At 36.3% G+C, this 23,980-nt stretch overlaps 2 protein-coding genes across 7 annotated transcripts in view; one reads left to right on the top strand and one right to left on the bottom strand.

Annotated features, from left to right (window-relative positions):
• The window catches only part of LOC110454411 (RNA exonuclease 1 homolog), a 16,670-nt gene extending 3,889 nt beyond the window's left edge, over positions 1–12,781 (bottom strand). Inside the window, exons 1-10 of the mRNA XM_021503897.1 lie at positions 12,588–12,781; positions 8,435–10,491; positions 6,735–6,821; positions 6,445–6,597; positions 4,146–4,289; positions 2,785–2,919; positions 1,948–2,194; positions 1,234–1,389; positions 561–674; positions 262–335 (exon numbers count right to left, since the gene is read on the bottom strand). Of these exons, the coding sequence (XP_021359572.1) occupies positions 262–335; positions 561–674; positions 1,234–1,389; positions 1,948–2,194; positions 2,785–2,919; positions 4,146–4,289; positions 6,445–6,597; positions 6,735–6,821; positions 8,435–10,491; positions 12,588–12,699 (3,279 nt within the window). The 5' untranslated portion in view covers positions 12,700–12,781. The remainder of the gene's footprint in view (positions 1–261; positions 336–560; positions 675–1,233; positions 1,390–1,947; positions 2,195–2,784; positions 2,920–4,145; positions 4,290–6,444; positions 6,598–6,734; positions 6,822–8,434; positions 10,492–12,587) is intronic.
• Positions 12,782–12,948: 167 nt separating this feature from the next.
• LOC110454399 (terminal uridylyltransferase 4-like) overlaps positions 12,949–23,980 on the top strand; it is a 37,755-nt gene continuing 26,723 nt past the window's right edge. The window contains exons 1-10 of one of the 6 annotated variants that reach the window (XM_021503876.1): positions 12,949–12,996; positions 14,570–15,379; positions 17,457–17,542; positions 18,298–18,414; positions 18,894–19,071; positions 19,530–19,670; positions 20,374–20,570; positions 20,859–20,972; positions 21,526–21,615; positions 22,074–22,245. In XM_021503876.1, the coding sequence (XP_021359551.1) occupies positions 14,626–15,379; positions 17,457–17,542; positions 18,298–18,414; positions 18,894–19,071; positions 19,530–19,670; positions 20,374–20,570; positions 20,859–20,972; positions 21,526–21,615; positions 22,074–22,245 (1,849 nt within the window). In that variant the 5' untranslated portion in view covers positions 12,949–12,996; positions 14,570–14,625. The other 5 variants (XM_021503881.1, XM_021503882.1, XM_021503877.1 and 2 more) reach the window with 5 other exon arrangements.

Raw genomic sequence — 23,980 nt, 5'->3', positions numbered from 1 at the left:
GCCCCCCCCCCCCCCCCACCTCTCGCCCCCTTTAACTTAAAGAAATTCCTTTAAGTAAATTTTCAAATGCTAGACTTTGAAAAAAACTTTAGGTTAGGTCAATTTTATTCAACATTAGCAATGATTTCCAATGGAAAATCTTGAATTAAGGGATTTCCTCGAGTTCAGGAATTTTCGTGAAATTGCAATTAGGAACAGCAATGACCACTCTGTTTGATCTCAAACTGGTTCAACGTCTGAGTGATAAGCTTACAAGCTTACCTTGGCAATCTGACAACCATCTGTCGTTAGGTCACCTTGACAACACGTATACCTAGTGTCAATCATACCAGCAACTGAAATCACAGAAATATATTTCCATAAGTTATAAGTGACAGTGACCACTGAACAAGTTCTGCAAATCACACATTCCTATATATGTTATCAACAAGAAATGCTTTCAAAGAATATCTCCACGTTCCTAAAGTTAATCTAAATTGATTTCTCATTAACTAATTGATTTCCTGTCAATGTTTTTAGACTATAGTCCATGTCTGCTGAGACTGGGAAAGAAGACTTACCACGTTTTTTCCATGCCTTGCCCCAGTGAAAGGTACACTCCTCCGTTTTGGCATACGTTCCGTTGGGGTACACGGTGAACATCTTGCCACATCGGATACAGAGTTTCTCATAGTCTGTAAAAACAAAATAACTTAATACATACATGTACGATTGCAGATATGTTGCCCAGGGCCAGGAGATCCATGTCAAACAATCCAGTGTATTATAGCATAAATTTATTGTAAATTGATATTAATATCAAAAATTCTAAATATAATCAAACAAGTTTTCTTCTATACAATGTAAGTTGTGAGCTTCAAATAAATTTGGAGAAAGAGATTTACATAAATTATATATAATATAACATAAACTTTGTTTATTTTACAACAATTATGTGATAAGTTATTTCAACTTATATCAATCACTCTTGTTGACCCGGATGTTAGCGCGGGGGTCTTAATGTTGGAGGAAACTGGAGTACCCGGAGAAAATCCATGTGGTAGGGCAGGTTCACATAAATTGTTCACTGAAATATTCTATAACAACACTTAGAAATACATTTTATTCATATTTATAATCGTTTAAATTTAAGTGTCCTTGAATATAGAAAAGATGTATGTTTAACCAAATATAACATTAAAATAATTACAACACAAAATATCTTTCTCAGATAACATTAGACAGACTACTCACTTGTTGGTTTAGACGACTGTACATTGATTTTCTTCCTTGGTTCCACAAAGAACACTGCTGAGCCTGGTTCAGTGGGAGAGGGTCTAGGAAAACCATTCTCCTTCATCTGTTCCTCTACCAGAATATATCGGCTTAGGCGCTTGTACAAGTCAGCACCTTAGAAGAAAAAAAACAATGTTATGACAGCTGTGATACATAACATTCACAAAGTCAATTAATTCTTATCCACTATAATCAAATATCATAATTAAAAAGGAAGGAACGAAAACTTTTTCAATATTTTTTTTAAAAGTCAGTTCACGTTTGAGTTTTTTTGGGGGAAAATTTAGTTTGGAACACTGCTATGTTGGTATTATACTGTTAAAGTGGAATTTTTTGTATGTGGAAATGTTCACGTCGGCAGTGTCTCTGAATCTACATCATAATAATCTTTATGTCTTTAATTTATATAATTTTTGAATAAACACTCGTGTGTGGATCCATTCGCACTTATTTACTCAATCCGAATAACATGAGATTTTTTACACTTCAAAAATTTTCCACTTCCTAGTTTCAAGGCCAAAATTAAATCATTATCGAATTATATAATAAATTATATGGTCACAACCAAGGATTTATTTGAATGAATGAAATTTCTGAGAGTATCTTGTACTATACAAAAGTTATACATAATGATTCTTAACTTAAAACCATATACTAAACACTAGTATTTACCTTTAAAGTTTTCCTCCTGTATTTTAGAACCACCCCCAGATCGATTGATTGTAAAAGTAGTCTTTGTGGCATTTTTGCCCCCGAGAATTTGCTCATGTGACAGTGTGAATACAGTTTGCTTTGGCTTTTTGGAGTTGGATGGGCCAGCCTGCTCGGAACGAAGTCTCTTAATGGTGTTGACAGCAATGTTGAGGTAAACAGTCTTACTGGAAGCCCTCTTGTAGACCGCAGACTCCTCCTGCTGGCCCTACAATAGAGAGTACAGCTACTTAATGCTCTTCTTTCCTGTGTTTCACATGCAACAATGCAGATATTAAACAATGTATATCAATATAGAATGAGGTTATTAAAACTTAGGTGGGAGATCCTATAACAATTTATATCAATATATGGTGTAATACTTCCTGAGTAGACCCTGTAATGCTGAAAAAAATGTATCCATTTATTTCCCTCGGTCCGCTCTGATTGGTCAATACTGGCTAATGAATTGAGCATATTTTCACTAAAGTGTGTTTAACTGTATATTACTTTCGTGTATTATTTCAATGAAAATTACCCAATTACGTGAAACTCTTTCGAGATATTTTTTTTATAAATTTGCAGGTATACAAATTCTGTATCTTATTGTTAACATTACACGATCATATATATAGATATCATACACTTTGCTGTTTATATGTAATCACTCAAAGTGGCAAAGAAATGTCTGTACGTTTAAAACCCAAATATATTATAATTAAACACAGCATATATACCACTTCATACGCAACATCGCATAAACGATGACACTACACGGCTATGTTACATGAATGGATATATAATATGTGTTTTACAAACCCTATCAAATGCTTCCTTATCAGTATCGTAAATTTTGAGACAATCATCGATGATGAGATTGAGATATCGTTGACGGACGTTCATCGGCACTTTACCCCCAAACTCTGATGGAATCGTTGGTCTTGCCAAGTTAGACTGAAAAAGATGAAAAAAGAAACGAGTTTAAACTAGAACACTGACAGGTCAGTAAGGGCCCCGTCTTGTGGCAATATATCCCCCATAGTCATCAAGAAGCAATCTGCCCATATAGCTGAGCTTGACGTTTGGACTTCCAAAATAAATCGCAAGGAAGCAAAATATACATTTTACATGTGCTATGATCGGAGTCTTGTTTCCTTCCACCTCCATATTTGCTGGGCTAACAGAAATGTAAATACCGGTGCAATACTAATTTGTTAGCTTTGATTTGTTTTATTTCACCTTAGATACCTCCTACATCAAGAGCCAGGGTCAAAGTCAGAGATCCACTTTGTCTTTGACCTTTGGAGCCAAATGACCTTGACCATTAACATAGTGCCCCTGAACTTTGATCAGTTGACTTATTCTTTAATTCCGACCAACTTGGCTTCTTGATATCATAACAAAATGTTCATCAGGGAAAAGATGTAAAATTTGACCTTGACCGTTGAAGCTAATGACCTTGACCTTTGACCTTGAATTTTTACCTCAATGTATATAACCTCTTGACCAAGTTTCATAAACATCGGTCAATAAATACCAAAGTTATCAACCAAGAACAGAATTTGTAGACGGACAGACAGACAGAGTGATTACTATAGGGCACCCGTATCTCCGATACGGGGCCTTAACAAACCTTTTGGTAGGGATCATGTCACATATCAAGTTCATTAAAATTCAATCATTCAGTTTCATTTTCTTTATTCTTCAGAATATCTTTCATCTATATATACTACCCTCCGCAACAGGTATCTAATTCACATACCCTGTAAGAGTTCAACACTAAGGAATGGTTAAATATCTTTAAGAATACCTGTCCCAATGTGGGCAAAAAACGACTAAATTTTTCATATATGCAGTTACCTCCCCTTAATCTTTTCAGAAATGATTTATTAAAGCTTAAGCGTTAGCAAGTCAAGCTTAGAAATAATTTCCATTGGATAGTTAGTATTTTTGGCATTGGTACAGGGATCCTTTATGATAAGTAGTATTAAAATTGTTTTCTATTTCATATTTGTAAGGTACACAAGATACCCGGTATTGTATGCAGATACAATTTGGGTAATAAACTTACAAGAATGCAACAAAAATTCAAAGTATAAGTTGTAAGATAGCATACATCCTTAGATATGATTGATGATTTTATTTTTAAATGTGACGAATGTTCCTGTACAATAACTTACAACATGAGGGGTGCGTGCCTTCCTCTTTTCTGTCCGCGATGCTGTGCTGATAACTGCTTTATCTGTGGAGGTTCCATTACTTTTTGAGGTAGATAGGTTGTGGGCAGTCCTTTTTTTACTCCCAGACAGCATAAATGTTTTTGCCTGCAAATAAATTCATTGTTTTAGCAAAAGACCAAAATAGTATCGTTGGACTTTAACTAGTGATAGCTCCCCCACCACCTCCTTGCCCTCGCCCCTGTCCCTGCACCCCACCTTTTCCTCAACCTTTCACACTGAACACCAAAACCATCATAGCATTAAATGTTTTTTTATTTTGTAGAAGTTGTCCAATACTGTTATAACAAAAATATTGACCTTTTTAACAAAAGATTAAGTCATACTTTCACACTGTCATGTCATATGTAACTATCATACATGACATTTACATGAAAATCCATGGCAGCCCTATCACAGTAACAGCTGATGTCTGCAGTGGGCTGACACACTAGACCAGGTAGGATATAACACACAGGTATATAATACTACTACACAGGTATATCAGGTATTGCACCACCGATCAAAGGCTTCATGACTCAAATCTATTTATAGCCCAGGGTATTAATACACATTCACCGTTTACCATACATGTATAAAGAATAGTCATTCAGTATGTTAAATATCAAGACTATCTATGAGGGACTATGCTGACATCAGCATGTTATTCTTAAAATAGATCTGACAAAATATATCCGAGTACAGGAACTATGTACCAGCTGAATGATATATATGGTACTAATTTACATATAACTCAAAGCTATTTATAACCCAGAGTTCTAATACACATACACTTTGTACTTTACACATACAAAGAATATACAGTATGTAATTTGTATGTTAAATATATAGATATGCTTACTTCAGCATGCTATTCTAAATATAGATCTGACAAAATATATTCCAGTATATACAGGAACTGCATGTATTCATGCATCAGCTGATTGTACTAATTTATACCAAATATTTTAAAGGAACACAATTTGCAATATAACTGTAATACTATCTACTATTGTCTTTTTACAAAAAAAAAAATTCTAATCAAATAAAATCCGAAATGGCCAACATTGCTCACCTGTCATTTAATCCTGTTTGCAAACGCATTGCACATCTCTGACTTTCAAAGGTTTTAATTGAAACAAATTTGATAGCAAGCAAGATAACACTACTTTCTAAGTTGATCAATGCACTGTCACTTATCTGAACAAAAAGTTATCACGGCAAGCTACAAGGTCAATGTTCCTACTCAATGCCTATAGTATACAAAAACGTGCAGAAAAAGTTGTTTCAGCTTTTTCATACATTTGACTCCAGTGACCAAAGTGGGTCAAGGTCATTTATTTGGACAAACAAACTTTTTATCATAGCAATCTACAGGTTTAATGTTTCTACTCAAGGCCTGGGTTATGAGAACCTTTAGAAAATTATGTTTCAGCTTTTTCACACATTTGACCCCAGTGACCAAAGTGGGTCAAGGTCATTTATTTGGACAAACTTGATATCTATTGTTTTTATAAGATAAACACGATTCCCCGGTCCAGAGTGTGTTGATACTAATACATTTGACCCTTGTTATCTAGAATCTTGATCAAGTACAATTTAAGTCAGCTTAAATTCCAAGTGTATTAATTTCAATACTTTTCTGATTGAACAGACCTATACTGCTTGCAGAAATAGCCAATCAGAGAATCAGTATACAGTTATATATATATATGTTTTGCATCAACATATAACGCGATTCGTTATACACAATCTGAAGAAAAGATTGGCATAGGTAACAAATGCATTTAATCAATCAGGTTTCATGTTACAAATACAAATTGTACATGAATTATTCCCGTCAGTTTTGATTGTAAATCTATATATGGACTTGTGGAAATTCTTGATAGAGATAGTACAACAGAGTATTTTTTCATATACATGTAAGCATACTTGAAGGCAAGCGAGTTGTTAACAAATTTTCATATTAACCCTGCACTACACTACAGGGAATAGTCGACCGTCCCATGTAGGTCTCACCTGAAACCTTAGAAAAAAATACATGGTATGTAGTTGTCTCCAGTCCATGCTTCCAGAAAACACCTATTTTCAGTACATGTACCGTTCTTTAATTTTCAAACACTGTCCTTGATTCCAGCACTTTTCATGGCCTGTACATGTATGAACCGTGTAACTTGCTCCAGAACCATGGAAGACAGCTGGAATATTAAATAAAGGTTTCTTGAAATATACGTATCAGTAGGACATATAATGGTAGACTCACTGTTGAGGACGAGGCTGTTCCATTATTTGAAGTAGCAGCAGCAGCAGCAGCATTCCGAGCCTTCTCCTGTATCTGGAGGAAACGGTTGTGCATCACTTCGGCCGGAGACATCTTCGACTTTGGTTTCTCAAACACCTTTAGTTTCCTCATAATCTAAAATAATAAATTAAATGATCTCATTATCTACACATAAAGGGTCACACAATCTATACAACAGGGCCCAACGATCGTATACTGCATCTTGTATATTTCTGGACAAAGCTAATATATTCAGTGAAGTGTATGTATACCTCTGATTCTTTCTTGTGTGCCATACGTTGCTTGCCAGAAGGAGCTGATGGGTTCTGTGCATCATGAGATTTTTCTGGAGATGATTTCTGACAAAGAAAATGGTAGAGGGAAATTGCAATTAGTCCCAATGAAATTCATCAATTATATTGATACCGTTCGTATACACAGAGGATATATTATATCATAGCAACTAATTTATTTAGCTTTCACACAGAAGTTTTCAATTTATGTGACAATAAAATCTACAGTATATACATGAACACTAACAAATGCTAATTTTGTTTTGTTTTTAATGAATCTAATTCCAAATATTACATTAATTACTTAGCTTGAACACTGTAACAGTATATATATATATATACCAGTGTTAACAAAAGGCCTACAGATGCTATCACTTGATATATCGTTTCCTGGCTTCAGCATTAACGTTCTTCAGTTAAAAGTTTCAAAATGGCCACACAATGACAGCCATTTATTGTATGCCTGATGATCACAAATAAGTTAAAAATAACACTTATTTAAAACACTAGAAAAGAGGCCCAATGGGCCTACAGTATTCATGTGATCACTTGATACTTATCATACACTTTAATGCTTAAAAGTGGACCAAGGTCAAAAACACTTAAATAGCCTAAATACAGCTGCAGCTACAGGCTAAATATTCTTACCTCTGCATTAATATTGACTCTTGGTTATTCAAAACAATCTGATACAAGATTTAAACACATTTGACCCCAGTGACTTTGAAAGTCTTGCGAGGTCATTCAGTTGAACAAACTCTGTACATGTATATAGCCCTTAATCCCAAATATCATCAACCCATGACTTTTGGTTATTGAAAATAGGTTGTTAAAGGAAAGCTATAAAGGTTATTCTTTTGAAAGAAACTTGGTAGCCATTCTTCCCAGCATGCTTTACTAGTCAATAAAAGATCATCCTAGCTAGCTACAATGTAGGCCTGGAGGCTATTCTAAAGAAACTTGGTAGCCATTCTTCCCAGCATGCTATGCTAGTCAATTAAAGATCAGCCTAGCTAGTTAGGCCTCGAGGCTATTCAAAAGAACCTTGGTAGCCATTCTTCCCAGCATGCTATGCTAGTCAATTAAAGATCAGCCTAGCTAGTTAGGCCTCGAGGCTATTCAAAAGAACCTTGGTAGCCATTCTTCCCAGCATGCTTTACTAGTCAATTAGAGATCAGCCTAGCTAGCTACAATGTACGCCTCCAGGCTATTCAAAAGAAACTTGGTAACCATTCTTCCCAGCATGTTTTACTAGTCAATTAAAGATCAGCCTAGCTAGCTACAATGTAGGCCTGGAGGCTATTCGAAAGAAACTTGGTAGCCATTCTTCCCAGCATGCTTTACTAGTCAATTAAAGATCAGCCTAGCTAGCTACAATGTAGGCCTCCAGGCTATTCAAAAGAAACTTGGTAGCCATTCTTCCCAGCATGCTTTACTAGTCAATTAAAGATCAGCCTAGCTAGCTAGGCCTCTCGGCTATTCAAAAGAAATTGTTCAAAATTTTCAGCACTTGTACATCTGACCTTGTGAATTGTTAATCAGGATAGAACAAAACTAATAGCTTTTGATTCGCCCATGCATGCTGCAGGCAAAATATCATCACCCTGAGGATGCATGAGCCTTAAGCTTTCTACCAGATGTCATTTACTTTTAAAAGTGTGAACTAGCTAGTACTATACCTTTTTGTTGGTGTTATTCTTTACTCCTTTGTTTTCCTGAAAGATTCTTAAACACTCATCATATCTGTCAATGTCTTCATCGGAGTAATCACTATCATTGAGAAACGCCACCATGTCACTCTCCGATATATGTCCGTCTGACGCCATCGGCACCTCCACCAAATCCTCATCGTCCTCCTCGTCCTCACTGTTTGCACCAAAAAGATCAATGTTGATGTCCACAATCTTTTTCTTGATCGTCTCTGAAGACTTCCGCCTTTCAGAACTCACCGACTTGGTCCGCTTTTTATCGTTTTTACTAGTCTTGTCGTCTTTTTGTTTGGCTCTATTTTTCATGTCCTTGCTACCTTTACTAGACCCCGAGCTATGTGACGAAGTGTGAACAGAATTTGTATCGTGACCTCTTTCTGAATTATGCTGGTGTTTGTCTGAAGATGACGACGATGATTCAGAATTTGAATGTCGTGAATGTTTGCGATGATTATTTGATGATGATGAAGATGATGATGATTTTGATAAATCGTTTGACTTGTCAGTATCACACACAAGGTGATTTTCAGTTTCTGACGATTTGCTGTCTTGTGAATCTCGGGATTTGCTTTTGTCCTTGACCTTACATAACGATGTGCTTGAATGAGGCTTTTTCGATGAAGAGTGGTGTGAGCTCTTATCACTGTTATGTGAAGATTTGCTATATTCGGTTTTGTGATGATGTGAGGATTTCGATGACGACTCCTTTGAAGATTTGTGAGATGAATTACTAGTCCCAGGTTGGGAATTTTTCGATGACTCCTTAGTTGATTTATGAGTTGAAATCCCGTTCCCCTGAGATATTTTTGATGATGAAGTTTCCTTCTGTGATTTATTTGATCCATGATGGGAAGATTTTGAATGTGATGACGAAGCAATATGATTTTTCTTGTCATTTCTATCACAAATTTCAGTAGATTTGTCATTTTTGTCACCAGTACTGGGGACCGATTCAGCTGTGGATTTTTTCTTTGTCTTTTTATCAGTTAAATCAGAGCTTTCTTTGCCTTTCTTAGAGACGGTTTCTGTTTTAGAGTGTAAAGAGGAACTGTCCCCTGTATCTACATTGGAGACTTTGGATTTAACATCTGTTTTCTCCTCTGTACTGTCCTGTTCGTTTCCCCCAGACTGTGAACGTCTTCGACACTTTTCAAGTAACGGTGTGACATCCACATCTTCATCCAGAGAATCCAAGGAATCATCACTTTCAACCTTAACACGACTTTTCTTTTCATCCACATCCTTGGGTCCATCTAAAAGTTTCTCAAAGTAATTGACATCCTTCAGATGAAATTTGTCTTCCTTATCACTTGAAACTGTTTTTTCATCTTTTCCATCTTTTTCAACATTTTTATTTTCTTCTTCTTCGTCTGAACTAAATTTTGCATCAAAGAATGAAGCCACACGTTGTCTTTTGAGAACCGGTTTTTTATACTTGACATTTGCAGGATCATAGCTACAGGACCTCTTACTGCTGTAGGAGGGACGGCCAACCTGTGGAACGGACACGTGGTGGACTTTGGTCGAGGTGGAGTAGTTTGATTCGGGATCATACTCTTGGCTGGAAGAGATAGTACTTGCCAACAATGAATATTTGTTCAGATTTGGATTTGCGTTTCTCTTCTGTAATTCACTTAATGGAGTAGGATTATAGGTTGGGGTGTCACTCCCAAGCACCGCCTCTGTCCATCGTTTGTTCAGAGATGACGATGAACTATCCTCTTTATGATAAATAGGTTCTCCAGTGTATTTGTTGTACTCCACAGGTTTCCCCGTGTATTTATTGACTTCATTTATATTTGGTCCCAACTCATAACATTCACTTTTCTCATTGATTATGGGTTCACCTGTATATTTGTTAAGAATTTGGTGATTGTTAGATTTCTCTTCATCAACGTCCACATCATTATCCTTGGAGTAGGACTTGATAGATTCACTGGTCAATGGGAATTGTCCATCAGAGAGCTTCTCCAAATATGAGCTTGCATCTTTTGAGGGAGTTGGAGTCTTTGGCCTGCTATTCAGATCTGAAAGCAATACAGAGATCGACTTTGACAACAGCACTGTTTCAATAGTTCCAGATTTCAAGAATTTCTAACAATAGCTGGAGAAATATTTTAGGATAAGAAAGAAGCCTCTCTGAGGTATTGTGATGTCAACAGCAGTAATTTTCTATGTAACCATATTACAGACTGACCAAGTCTTTGAATGAAATTGACTGTTTTAGAGCTTCTTCGGGTTATTAAAATGATTTGTGGAATATATTTCTGTAATATATTGGAACATCACATTTACATCAGAAATTATCATTACAAGTATAAACTACAACTTCATGGAATCTTGATCAGTTAAAGGAAGCAGGAGACCAAAAATTTGCAGGAATGAACATTATCATGATGATCGTGTAGAAGTTGGCTTGATTTATTTGGGACTGTATTTCCTGTAACATTCTATATGTATGCCTCTACATGCATGTGTGCTTTAATTCTTACAAAATGTATAGATATTTTCAGTGTTACAAAAAAATCTGTCAATAGTAAAACAACTGATGTTTTCAGCTATTAGAGCACATTTCTGTCAGAGGTCAGATGGCCCTCACTTCCAATATTATAACAAGAATGTACATGTATGTCCCACATGTTATATTAGAGGATGGGGATACATGTACATAGTTAGGTCATTTTTAAGGTAAATAATCTCCAAAATACCAATGCTATTTAAGGGAGGGCATCATGCAACCCACTAAATCTGTCTATGCATGTTCAGAGGCAAAGACCTCAAATATAGACCAGAGGTAAATTGAACCAGACATATACAGCCTGGTTCAATCACTGATATCTTATGATTACAAAGTAGCTCAGGTGATAGATCAACTGTCAGTAGATCAGTTGTCAAGATTCCTGGTTTGAATTCATCCCAGATGTATCTTTTTCTGTATGCATCAGTTAATAGAACTTCCAGTGGGGATTGAACCAGCGGCCTTGAAAGATTTTTCCAAGGCTTGCTAGAAAGCACCATCATATTATATTACTAGGTCCATCACTTTTTTCGTAAAGAACAACTTCGGTCGAACTATTTGAAACAGCATTAAAGAAAACAGACCCTAGCTATAGCCTGTCACCAAACTAAAAGGAAGTGTCATTTGCAACAGGAAAGAGACTATATAATAGGATGTCCACCAGGGATCACACCAGCAACCCTTCGCTTCCAAGTCTGCTGCTCTAACTTACTGAGCCGAGGCCTAGGCTTAAGCAAGAACGTGACTGTAATCCAATGTACAATTAAAACCTGCCACGAATAGCTACCCAATTCACCTATAGCTCATGGTGAACTGGACAAGTGTACTACTTGTCAAGTATCTCAATTAACCTGTAGCAGAACTAAACAAGAATCGAAGCTCAATTGGTAAAAGAGCTTTTAATTCTGTATAGGGTTGGAGCACCCAGTTTTGAACCTGGTCTGGCCATGCATTTCTCGTTCTCCTACAACAAAGTTGTTGAGCTTGCCAACCCTTGTTTCAAGCACTGGTTGAATGCTTGGCAATTAAGGGGATTATCAAATTTGGGTGGTAAATAGTTGTGTCTTTTGGGGTGAAGATTTATAAAAAGGGGAGAGGAAAGAAGCAGAACTGTACTATGTCAATCCTGATGACCAGAAAGATCAGTTGGTTAGAGTTCGGAGGGTCCCGGGTTCGAAACATGGTCACATGGTCTAGCCGTGCATTTCTCCTTCTCTTATATATATATATAAATATATTATACACATAAATTAAAAACAGTATCCGTGATACCTAAAGAGAGTGAAAAGAAGCCTACACTTATCTTGCTCATCAATCTGAGTAAGAAACACGTGACAAAAGTTTCCAAAACGTCTTAGTCTGTAGGAAAAGCCATTATTTTGGAGAAAGTGAACAATTTACCCGTCTTATTTACGATTGTTTTTCTTTTTGCAAGACTTGTTAATAATCACCATAGGCTCTTACGATTTGTCTAGATCATTTGTTCAGATGATCAAGCTTTTATAAATGCCACTCTTATGCCTTTAAACTTCCTGGCAATGAAGACACGAGTGGCGTGATTAATTACAACGGGTCTACTTTTTTGTTTATCATTTAATTTTCTACCTTCATTCTGATCTTGTTTGACGTGTCTGAAGTGACAATGCGGGCGTTCACAAAGTCCGCTGGCAAAGTATGGACAATTCACACCACGATAGTAACCGGCAGTGCGAAACATGCTCGGGGTAGCTATCAGTTACTTGATTTTACATAAGTTTACATTCTCGTGTTATTATGTCAACTTTTCATGAAAGCCGCCATAATGTCACTCTGAACTCCCGTTCCTTCGGTAACAGGAATCATATAATTTTATTTTCGTCTAATGACAGAGATTTTCACCGGATAATTAATTGAATAATCTAAAAATATGATATAACAATTGTAATAGTTAATAAAGAAAAAAATATAAAACAGTGAAATAATTTCCATAATGCAACATTCAAAATGGCAGCGTCCATGTTTTGAATTTGAGCAGGTAGACTCGTAGACTGCTTTTGTGTGCTTATGGGTTTTTTGGAAGCGTGTTGTTCGTTCATTGCATTTTAATTGTATGTCAGGAAGAGTTCTTGTTTTTATGATGTCAAGGTTGTATCTTCCTGTATTTGCAATACGGTAATTTGTAATTGCCGACTTTTGGTTTCGATTTAGACACTAGCATTCTTCTTCTTCAGATACAGTAGGCACTGTAAAGATCGTAGATAGTTCTTGGCATACCTGTTTTTTTTCTATGTGGTTAACTTAACTTGAAAATAGGGCCTACATCTATGACAGAAAACGTTTTAACAGGAGAGCGGACAAATGCACGGCAAAACCGGGATTCGAACTTCGAACTGTAGAGACTCTTGACCAATTGATCTGGACCTGTACGTCGGCACGTAGGTCCAGACATCCCCTTGCCAAGACTTCACCCAGATATTGCAACAAGATTCCTGGTTCTCAATTAATTCAGAATGACCCATTCGGGTTCCGCTACATAATTATATTGGCTGAAACATTGTTTGTAGATCTTTCTTTCATATATGTATACTCAGAAGCAAAAACGCCCCTCAGAACGAGTTCTACTGGGGAAATGGGGTTTATATAACCTATTCAGTCTTTTGAGCTGTTGTTCTCTTTGTCAACTCAATGTCTTTATATTTATAATTAATAACACATTAGAGAGAGTGTGAGAGCTAGCGATTGTGGCACTCAAATAATGGAATTATATAGTTTGACAGTGTTTTCTTTATCAATATGACCCTTTGGCCTGACATTACGTTAATCATAAGTTATTACAATATCCTGCAGTTATCACCTGAAGGGTCGTGATCAAATAGACATGACCATATATAGTTAAAAGATGCATTAAATATGCAAAGATCCCAGATTCTGTAAAATTGATGCTTCATTTCTTCAAGGAAAATATTTAAAATCAATTGAAGCAGTTTATATATATAGTAATATTCTCTATTGAAATGTGATAATGCATATGTTTTGGTGTATGCTAAATACATATTTTGGTGCATACATTTTTTACACTTTGAGAGGAAAGTATGTTCCTTTTCTCAAATTTGCAGCCCAAAAAAATGATGTATAAATTGGACTGGAAGATTCCATTGACAGATCAAACACATTGATCTGTACTAATTTATCGTCACATCATATTTGGCACCATATTACTGCAAGAATTTTTATAGTGAATTTGGCAGTTTTTGGAGTGTTTCAATAACATCAAAGGGTTGCAAGATCAATGTTATAATATGGCCCTCTATGTGTCTCAGAATACAAACAAGATCTGTTAAAGGGTTTGAGATAGAAATAAAAAGGTAGCTTGATATCTCTTTTTTATCTCTTGTTCAAGTTAATTTTATATAAAAGATGCCAAATATGGACATGTATTCTTCATTCATAACTACTCAGTTCCTTTTTACTTTTGGAAGATCCCATACATCTCTATAACATCATACAATTAATATTACTAGTAAAGTTGACACTTTATCATACTTCTATATAAGCCTATATTTCAATGAGAAATGATGAAAAATATGTTTATTTTTTATTTTTCTAAGGATAGAAACCAAATGGATGGAAGTAAAGATTACCGAGAGATGTGATACTATGTGAGATGGCAGATTTCAACAAACTCTCAACTCAAGAAATTGAGTTAGGAATTAAGTCACTACTGAACTTCAAGAAACCAGATATTGACTCTGCATCTAATATTGCCATACCACCAAGTAGTGAAAATCCAACTCAACAGATAGATGGCAAGGGTACAGAGTCTGAGACACCAACTGAGGCTGCCACTGAAACGTCACTGGATTCTCCAGTAGACGAGAAAAACCAGGAAGATGGAAGCAAAAAGACCAGAAAAAGACGGAGCAAAGTTATGGATTCCAACAACCAAGCGAGTGAAAGTAAAGTATTATCTGAAGTAAGCTTTGAAAGTTTGTCGGACCTTAAAGCTTCCCTCAGTAACCACGAGCTGCAGTCTTCAGTGAGTTACGTATCAGCGGGCGAAAGTGAAGTTAGGAAGATTTTGAAAGCTAAAAGACACACACGGAAATCGCAAGGTGACGAAGACGTGACATCAGATCAAAAGCAGGAGCGTGATGGTAACATGCATGAGGAAGATGTAGAAAACAAACCGGTTGAGGAAGCAGTCAAGAAGTTTTGGGACCTGCCTGTTAAGAAAGAAAAGAAAAAGAAAATTAAAAAGAAAAAAGCTGAGGCACTAAAAGCTGCACAAATGAAATCAGAAGGAGATGATCATGATACATCAGAAAGCCAACCAAAGCCAAAGGAAAAAAAGGAGGCGGAAAAGAAGTCCAAAAGCAGTGCAAGTAAGGACGAACGTACCGAACCAGAGGTCAAGAAAGGTAAATACAAATTTTAACTTATTTTTAGTTTCAAATATTTGAGTGAGACATGCCAATTCAAACTAATGTAATTACAACTTTAAAATATCTCACCAAACACACTTAAAAAGTATCCAGTTTTGCTTGGTCTCATAATTGTGTTCATGTACATAAATATATATACAGTGTACATTACTGAGCATGCAACATCAAAATGGAACTAATAAATGAGAAGTATTGGTCACATTGCTTTTTCGGTTTCCCTATATACTGTAAGAGTGTTGTACATGTACCAGATTTTAGCAGTAACATTAGCCATCGTTTTCTGAGCACTTTTCATACTGCAAATCTTCAGTGCTGATTTAATTACAGGAGAATACCAGCATATATAACACCTTGTCATGTAGGTGACATCCCCAAGTGTTATATGTCATACATAATACCAGCAGATATCACCCCTTGTCATGTATGTACATGTAGGGGACATCCCCAAGTGGTATATGTCATACATAATACCAGCAGATCTACCACCTTGTCATGTAGGTACATGGAGGGGACATCCCCAAGCGCTATATGTCAAACATAATACCAGCAGATATACCTCCTTGTCATGTATGTACATTTAGGTGACATCCCCAAGTGTTAGATGTCATACATAATACCAGCAGATATACCACCTTGTCATGTATGTACATATAGGTGACATCTCAAAGTGTTATATGTCATAAATAATACCAGCAGATATAACACCTTGTCATGTTTGTACATGTAGGTGACATCCCCAAGGGTTATATGTCATAGATAATACCAGCAGATATAACACCTTGTCATGCATGTACATGTCTGATGTAGGTGACATCCCCAAGTGTTATAGATGTATATGTCATATATAATACCAGCAGATATAACATCTTGTCATGTATGTACATGTAGGTGGTACATGTAGGTGACATCTCAAAGTATTATATGTCATACATAATACCAGCAGATATAGCACCTTGTCATGTATGTACATGTAGTCGACATCCCCAAGTGTTATATGTCATACATAATATCAGCAGATATAACACCTGGTCATGTATGTACATGTAGGTGACTTCTCAAAGTGTTATATGTCATACATAATTCCAGCAGATATAACACCTTGTCATGTATGTACATATAGGAGACATCTCAAAGTGTTATATGTCATACATAATATCAGCAGATATAACACCTTGTCATGTATGTTCATGTAGGTGACATCCCCAAGTGTTATAGATGTATATGTCATATATAATACCCGCAGATATACCACCTTGTCATGTATGTACATGTATGTGACATCCCCAAGGGTTATATGTCATGGATACTACCAGCAGATATAACACCTTGTCATGCATGTACATGTCTGATGTAGGTGACATCCCCAAGTGTTATAGATGTATATGTCATATATAATACCAGCAGATATACCACCTTGTCATGGATGTACATATAGGTGACATCTCAAAGTGTTATATGTCATACAGAATACCAGTAGATATAACACCTTGTCATGTATGTACATGTAGGTGGTACATGTAGGTGACATCTCAAAGTATTATATGTCATACATAATACCAGCAGATATAGCACCTTGTCATGTATGTACATGTAGGCGACATCTCAAAGTGTTATATGTCATACAGAATACCAGTAGATATAACACCTTGTCATGGATGTACATGTAGGTGACATCTCAAAGTATTATATGTCATACATAATACCAGCAGATATACCACCTTGTCATGTATGTACATATAGGTGACATCTCAAAGTGTTATGTGTCATAAATAATACCAGCAGATATAACACCTTGTCATGTATGTACAGTGTTCTGATAAGTGATCAGATCTATATATAGAGGATCCCCAGATGCCTATATCAGTAATTATATTCTAAGTTGATTGTTCTTTACTATATACCGGTATTTGATGTGATTTAGGGTTAACTTCTGGACCTATTTACTTGTTTCATGGTAAATATTGACTTATTTTATGTTAAAATTCTCTCTCATTATGTTCAGATTAAAATGGATCGTTTTTAAACCATTCATTGTTTTCTTTCGCGTTTTTAGTTGTAAAGCTGGAGGCAACACAGGCACAATCACAGGCTGAATTACTGAAGAGATTAGAAGAAGACGGAATATTTCCCCTGAAAAAGGTTTGTGTGGCATCTATTTTGGTAACAGGAATTATACATTAGATTAAGTCATATGTTAAACACTGCCTGGTGGTTTTTGTGTCGCCTACGACGGATGTCGGAAAGACACATAGGCGCTGCTTTTTCGACGGTGACGTCGGTGGCGTCAACAAAGTTAAGGTTTTGCGTTTAGCTCTGTTTCTGACCAAGCTACATTTCATTGATTTCTGTATTTTTTGCTAAAAACCTCAAATTTCTGGACTTAAAAAAAAAAACTCAACGTTAAGGTTTTGCGTTTAGCTCTTGCATATTAGGCTCTTTCTGACAAAGTATAAGAGCTAGACCAACCAAACCTCAATCATACATGTATCATGGGTAGTAGAGCCTACTACTCTGAAAACATTTCATGGATTTCTGCACTTTTTCGGATAAAAACCTGAAATTTCTGGACTTTAAAAAAAATCAATGTTATGATTTTGCGTTTAGGTCCGTTTCCTTATGTACTATGTCAAAGGCTTATTATATTGACAAAGCGGGACAGGCGACACATATAATTACGCATAATTCTTGTCTAACTAATATGGGAGATAATTTTATATACAAACATAAGAAAGGGAACTGATCTTGTTCAAATCATTGTGAATTTAATCATTTGGAACATAAATTAAGTAATATCAAGAAATAAATTTATATTAGTAGTCTTTTTTGATTATTATTTCATTATTATCCTAGATAAAAATGAAAATAATGTTGTTGTTTTTTTAATTTTATTTTAGAAATCTACACGATTTGTGCAAGCCAAATTCTTTTGTCGCCTGTGTGATTATCACATGGACACACCGGCAGATTGTGACCGGCACATGAAGGACAGCCGACACAAACGAAGAATAGAGGTATATACCGCGCTGGAGTGTTACAAATCTTAATGCTGCTATTGGTAACATATATATTTCTGCAACATTTACATTCATATTCAAAATTACATTAGAGATGATAAAATTGGTAACTGAGTTAGTTCATTTTCAAATTGTATAAAGACGTTCAGATGTTAAATCTAGAAAATAAATGTTCCTCCTAGGAATACATTATTCTTGTTTCCGATCAGGGAATTACTTGTCATGATCCTGGAAGATGATGTAACAAAGCATTGTTGATAAAGAGATCGACCAATGAAATCACCTCCAGGGTGTTACCCGCTAGTGGGTAACCAATAATTAATGCTAACCAACTCCTAGCAGGTTTATCCAATGAGTCAGAAAAAATTTAACTATAGTGGTTGCTGGAGAAAAGAGGAAGGTTTGGGTTCTTTTTTATGACATCTACATATTTATTCACTTGTAGTTTTAACAGAAACATTGCTATATTTTGATAGATTAGCAGAATTGAAACATGTCTGGAGAGGATGCCAGCGGTGAGAGAAGACCAGGTGGAAGCCATCGACCATCTGGCAGACGACATTCTCCTCCAACACGCCCTCCAAAAGGAGGATCAGGACTACAGGGTCAAGGTCACCGTTGAACTTGAGGAGTTTCTCCGCAAAACACAACCAGGTATGGATATCATAGCTACAAAATGAGTGTACGTCCATTTCGATTGGAAAAAGATTGTTAACTAGTAAGTCAGTCAATGAGATATCAATGAAACACATAAGGTATCATTTATAAAACTATTTACTGTTCTAGGTATACATCCAGTCACCATGGTAACAGTTGTAGTATTTAAAGATAAATCGTCCATTTGGACAGGAAATATATATCAATGGACACAGAAATAATTTCATTTAATATCCAAATTAATAAAACAAAAAGGTTTCAGTTACAAAGAGTTGAAATAACAAGTAATTATCATGACCGAAGCTAGTCAGAATATTTCGGTTGTTAACTTGTTAATAAATAACATCAATATATTTTGCTATGGTTTGAATTGAGTTTAAAATTAGAGTCGTTTACAAATGGATGCAGCTATAGATAAATAGAATTTGAGAGTTTTTCTCGTTTGATATTTTCAGAGGTCAGTGTTGTGCTGTACGGATCGTCAAAGACTGGGATCGCACTGAAGGACTGTGATGTCAACATGGACCTTTTGGTGAAGGGAGATACAAGTCAGGCAAAGTCCCTTACTAAGGCTTTCAAAGACATGAAAGATTCAGGTCAGCACTCATCTGTGCCTGTGTTTCGTGTAACTTGAATCCCATATATCACTCACCTTTATATATCTGTATTGTAACTCAGATGTTAGCATACTTGTGAGCTTTCCATTGGGGTGATTCCATGGGCTCAAAATTTAAAAAAAAAAACATAAATAAAATGTGTGTTTATCCACCCTACAGACAGAATAATCCTTTAAAATGACATATTTTGAGTTGCCCTTTCAGTTGAAATCATAAGATCTGAGAACATAGAAATAGGTTAGCAAATTCACTGGTTGGTAATACTGAATTTAAGGGTCCAAGATTGGGAGTCTCCCTCCTAAATAGCAAGGGTTGGCAGTGTAGCTCACCTATTAATTACAGTTTAAGCTTGCTGGAATTTTACTTTTAATATTACTGGAAATATAATATTGTCATTACAAGATAATTTGGATGATTAGTGAATACAGTGGGTATCATCAGAGTTTTAACCACGAACAGACATTTTGAGAAGAAGAAACGGCGAATAAAATTGAATTCATTTATCATGTAAGAAAAGTTTGCTTGCTTCTCTGAAAGTTAGAATACTGTTATGGAGATGCTTTTGTGTTTGCGTAATAATTTCGTAGATATTTCTTAAATAACAAATATTGCACATGTACCAGATAAAGTAGATCATTAAACACATAGTTTAATTACAATGTACTACTTTTTACATTCACAGAAAACTACAAAGAAGTGAGGAGTGATTTCGCAGCTAAAATTCCTTGTATCTACTTTTCTGACCAGACCGGGTCATTGTCTTGCCAGCTGACCATAACTGGATCCCAGGCCCCACAAACGTCCACTCTGCTTTCCATCTTTGCAGATATTGACCCTAGGGTCAGAAAGCTGGGAATCGTGTTCAGATACTTTGCTAAGGTAGGACTCATAAAATGGAAATGTCGTTTGTGTAAATTCACTGCAAACTTGAAAACTTTAAATCAACTTCTATTTCCTGGAATGTTTTATGGCTTGACTAGAAGTATTGTCCTTCAAAAAGTATCATTGTAGATGATTTTGTAGTTTGAGGAGAGATATCAGCCTTCTCTGGTTGTGTACTCCACTGTGTGAGAAAATTTCCTTTTTGTGTATATAAGATCTGTAAGATAGACACACTAGAAGTGGAGACTCTACCTGCCTACTGTATTTTTGTGTTTTTGTTATCAGATCTGTAAGATAGACAGACAAGACGAGGGGACACTACCAGCCTACAGTTTCTCCCTATTGCTTGTGCATTATCTACAGAAGTGTAAACCAGCCGTACTTCCCGTGCTTGATCTGGTAAGTCTTTGTCATTTGTCATTAGTAATAAGCTACACCAAGATGTTAAACATTTTGTCTTTAGGGAGGACTTTGGTAAATCGTTGAATTTTCTGAACATTTCATAGAATTATTTTCCTGCATTTCAATTAATCAAAGCCTGCTATTGAACGATATTTCTTGTATTGATTCAAGAACAGATTCTAAATAGTGATTAGGCTGGTAGTTTTAACAGTCTAACAATTCATTTTATTTGAATGCTACATCATATGTATATAATAATGTTAAATGAAGTCAAGTTATTGTTTTATTGTTTGCAAATGACGAGATTTATAACAATGGATAATCTTGAGTTCTTTACATGATCAGATATTTTTGAGTGTGTTCTGTAAGGCCTGATAAAAACCATGTAATTATTATTTTGTCATTTTCCCCTGTTTGTATGTCCACTGTAATATCTGGTAAAACATGTGATTACTGTCCTGATATTTTCTCGTTTTTTGTGTTTTCTGTCTGACAGTATTGAAAAATCACATTATGTATGTATATATGTAATGTGTTTTTGTAAAATCAGGGCCTTGATGATGATGAGAATAAGTCGCCTACCAAGAGGAAAAGGACACCTCCTCCAGAGGAAGCCAACTTTACCAGGATCAAAGAAGAGGTTAATATGTAATTTATCTGGACATTCGAGTAAAAATTCCACTTCTTTGTGTTTTAGGTCACCTGAGATGAAATCTATCTATTCCACTTGTCTTTTGTCCTTCGTTGTCAATCCATAAACAATTTTTGACTTCTCTTAATTTAATCATCCACACTTTTGTTGATGATATTAAAAATCAAATTATACTATGAGTAAACTCAATTATTCATATCAATAATTCACAAATAAAATCCTTTTATGAGCAGTTGTTAAAGGCTCAGTGTCTCAGCTGTGAGAGTAGATTTTCTATGACACAAAATAACATGAAGGAGAATTAATTTACAGTCAGAGTGGGACATATATCAAGCTTGTTAGGTGTGATAAATAGTAATCTTTACATATATTTGCCTCTTTCCTGTTGTTTAAAACCCACAACAATTGTCTTAAACTAAACTGGTTCCTATTTTGTCCATGTGCAGGCTGGGAAATGGCATACAGACAACACTAAGAGTGTGGGGGCCCTGTGGCTTGACATGCTTCGATTCTACTGCCTGGAGTTTGACAACAGCCAGTATGTGGTATCCTTACGGCATGAGGAATTCCTCACCAGGTCTCAAAAGAAATGGAATACAAAGAGAGTTGCTATTGAAGGTGACTATCATGATCCCATTACATCGGTTATCCCACTACATTGGTGTATCACCGATTATCCCACTACCAATTATCCCATTACATCAGTGCATCATCGATTATCCCGTAACATCGGTGTATCACTGATTATCCCGTAACATCGGTGTATCACTGATTATCCCGTTACATACCGATTATCCCACTACATTGGTGTTTCACCGATTATCCCATTACATATACACCGATTATCCCGTTACATCGGTGTATCACCGATTATCCCGTTACATCGGTGTATCACCGATTATCCCATTAAATGGGTGTTTCACCGATTATCCCACTACATCGGTGTATCATCGATTATCCCCCTTTATTGGTGTATCATCGATTATCCCATTACATATACACCGATTATCCCGTTACCTCGGTGTATCACCGATTATCCCGTTACATTGGTGTATCACCGATTATCCCATTAAATGGGTGTTTCACCGATTATCCCACTAAATCGGTGTATCATCGATTATCCCACTATATTGGTGTATCATCGATTATCCCATTACATATACACCGATTATCCCACTACATCGGTGTATCACCGATTCACCCGTTACATCGGTGTATCACCGATTATCCCATTAAATGGGTGTTTTACCGATTATCCCACTACATCGGTGTATCATCGATTATCCCACTACATCGGTGTATCACCGATTATCCTGTTACATCGGTGTATCACCGATTATCCCACTACCGATTAACCCACTACATCGGTGTATCACCAATTATCCTGCTACATCGGTGTTTCACTGATTATCCCGTTACATCGGGGTATCACCAATTATCCTGTTACATCGGTTTTTCACTGATTATCCCGTTACATAGGTGTATCACCGAATATCCCACTACATCGGTGTATCGCCGAGTATCCCGTTACATCGGTGTATCACAGATTATCCCGTTACATCGGTGTATCCCCGATTATCCCGTTACATCGGGGTATCACCAATTATCCTGTTACATCGGTGTTGCACTGATTATCCCGTTACATCGGTGTATTCCCGATTATCCCATTAAATGGGTGTATCACCTATTATCCCTCCTCATCGGTGCATCACTGATTATCCCACTACCGATTATCCCACTACATCGGCGTATCATCGATTATCCCACTATATTGGTGTATCATCGATTATCCCACTGCATCGGTGTATCACCGATTATCCCGTTACATCGGTGTATCACCAATTATCCTGTTACATCGGTGTTTCACTGATTATCCCGTTACATCGGTGTATCACCGATTATCCCATTAAATGGGTGTATCACCTATTATCCCACTACATCGGTGCATCACTGATTATCCCAATACCGATTATCCCACTACATCGGTGTATCACCGATTATCCCGTTGCATCGGTGTATCACTGATTATCCCGTTACATCAGTGTATCACCGATTATCCCACTACCGATTGACCCACTATATCGGTGTATCACCAATTATCCCGTTACATATACCACCGATTATCCCGTTACAATACACCGATTATCCCATTACATATACACTGATTATCCCACTACATTGGTGTATCACTGATTATCCCATTACATATACACTGATTATCCCGTTACATCGGTGTATCACCGATTATCCCACTACATCGGTGTATCACTGATTATCCCGTTATATTGGTGTATCACCGATTATCCCATTACATACACCGATTATCCCATTACTTTTACACCGATTATCCCAC

The sequence above is a fragment of the Mizuhopecten yessoensis genome, unplaced genomic scaffold (genome assembly GCF_002113885.1).
Source record: "Mizuhopecten yessoensis strain PY_sf001 unplaced genomic scaffold, ASM211388v2 scaffold7833, whole genome shotgun sequence".
In the NCBI taxonomy this organism is placed as follows: domain Eukaryota; kingdom Metazoa; phylum Mollusca; class Bivalvia; order Pectinida; family Pectinidae; genus Mizuhopecten; species Mizuhopecten yessoensis.
This window is presented reverse-complemented; position numbering and strand designations above follow the sequence as displayed.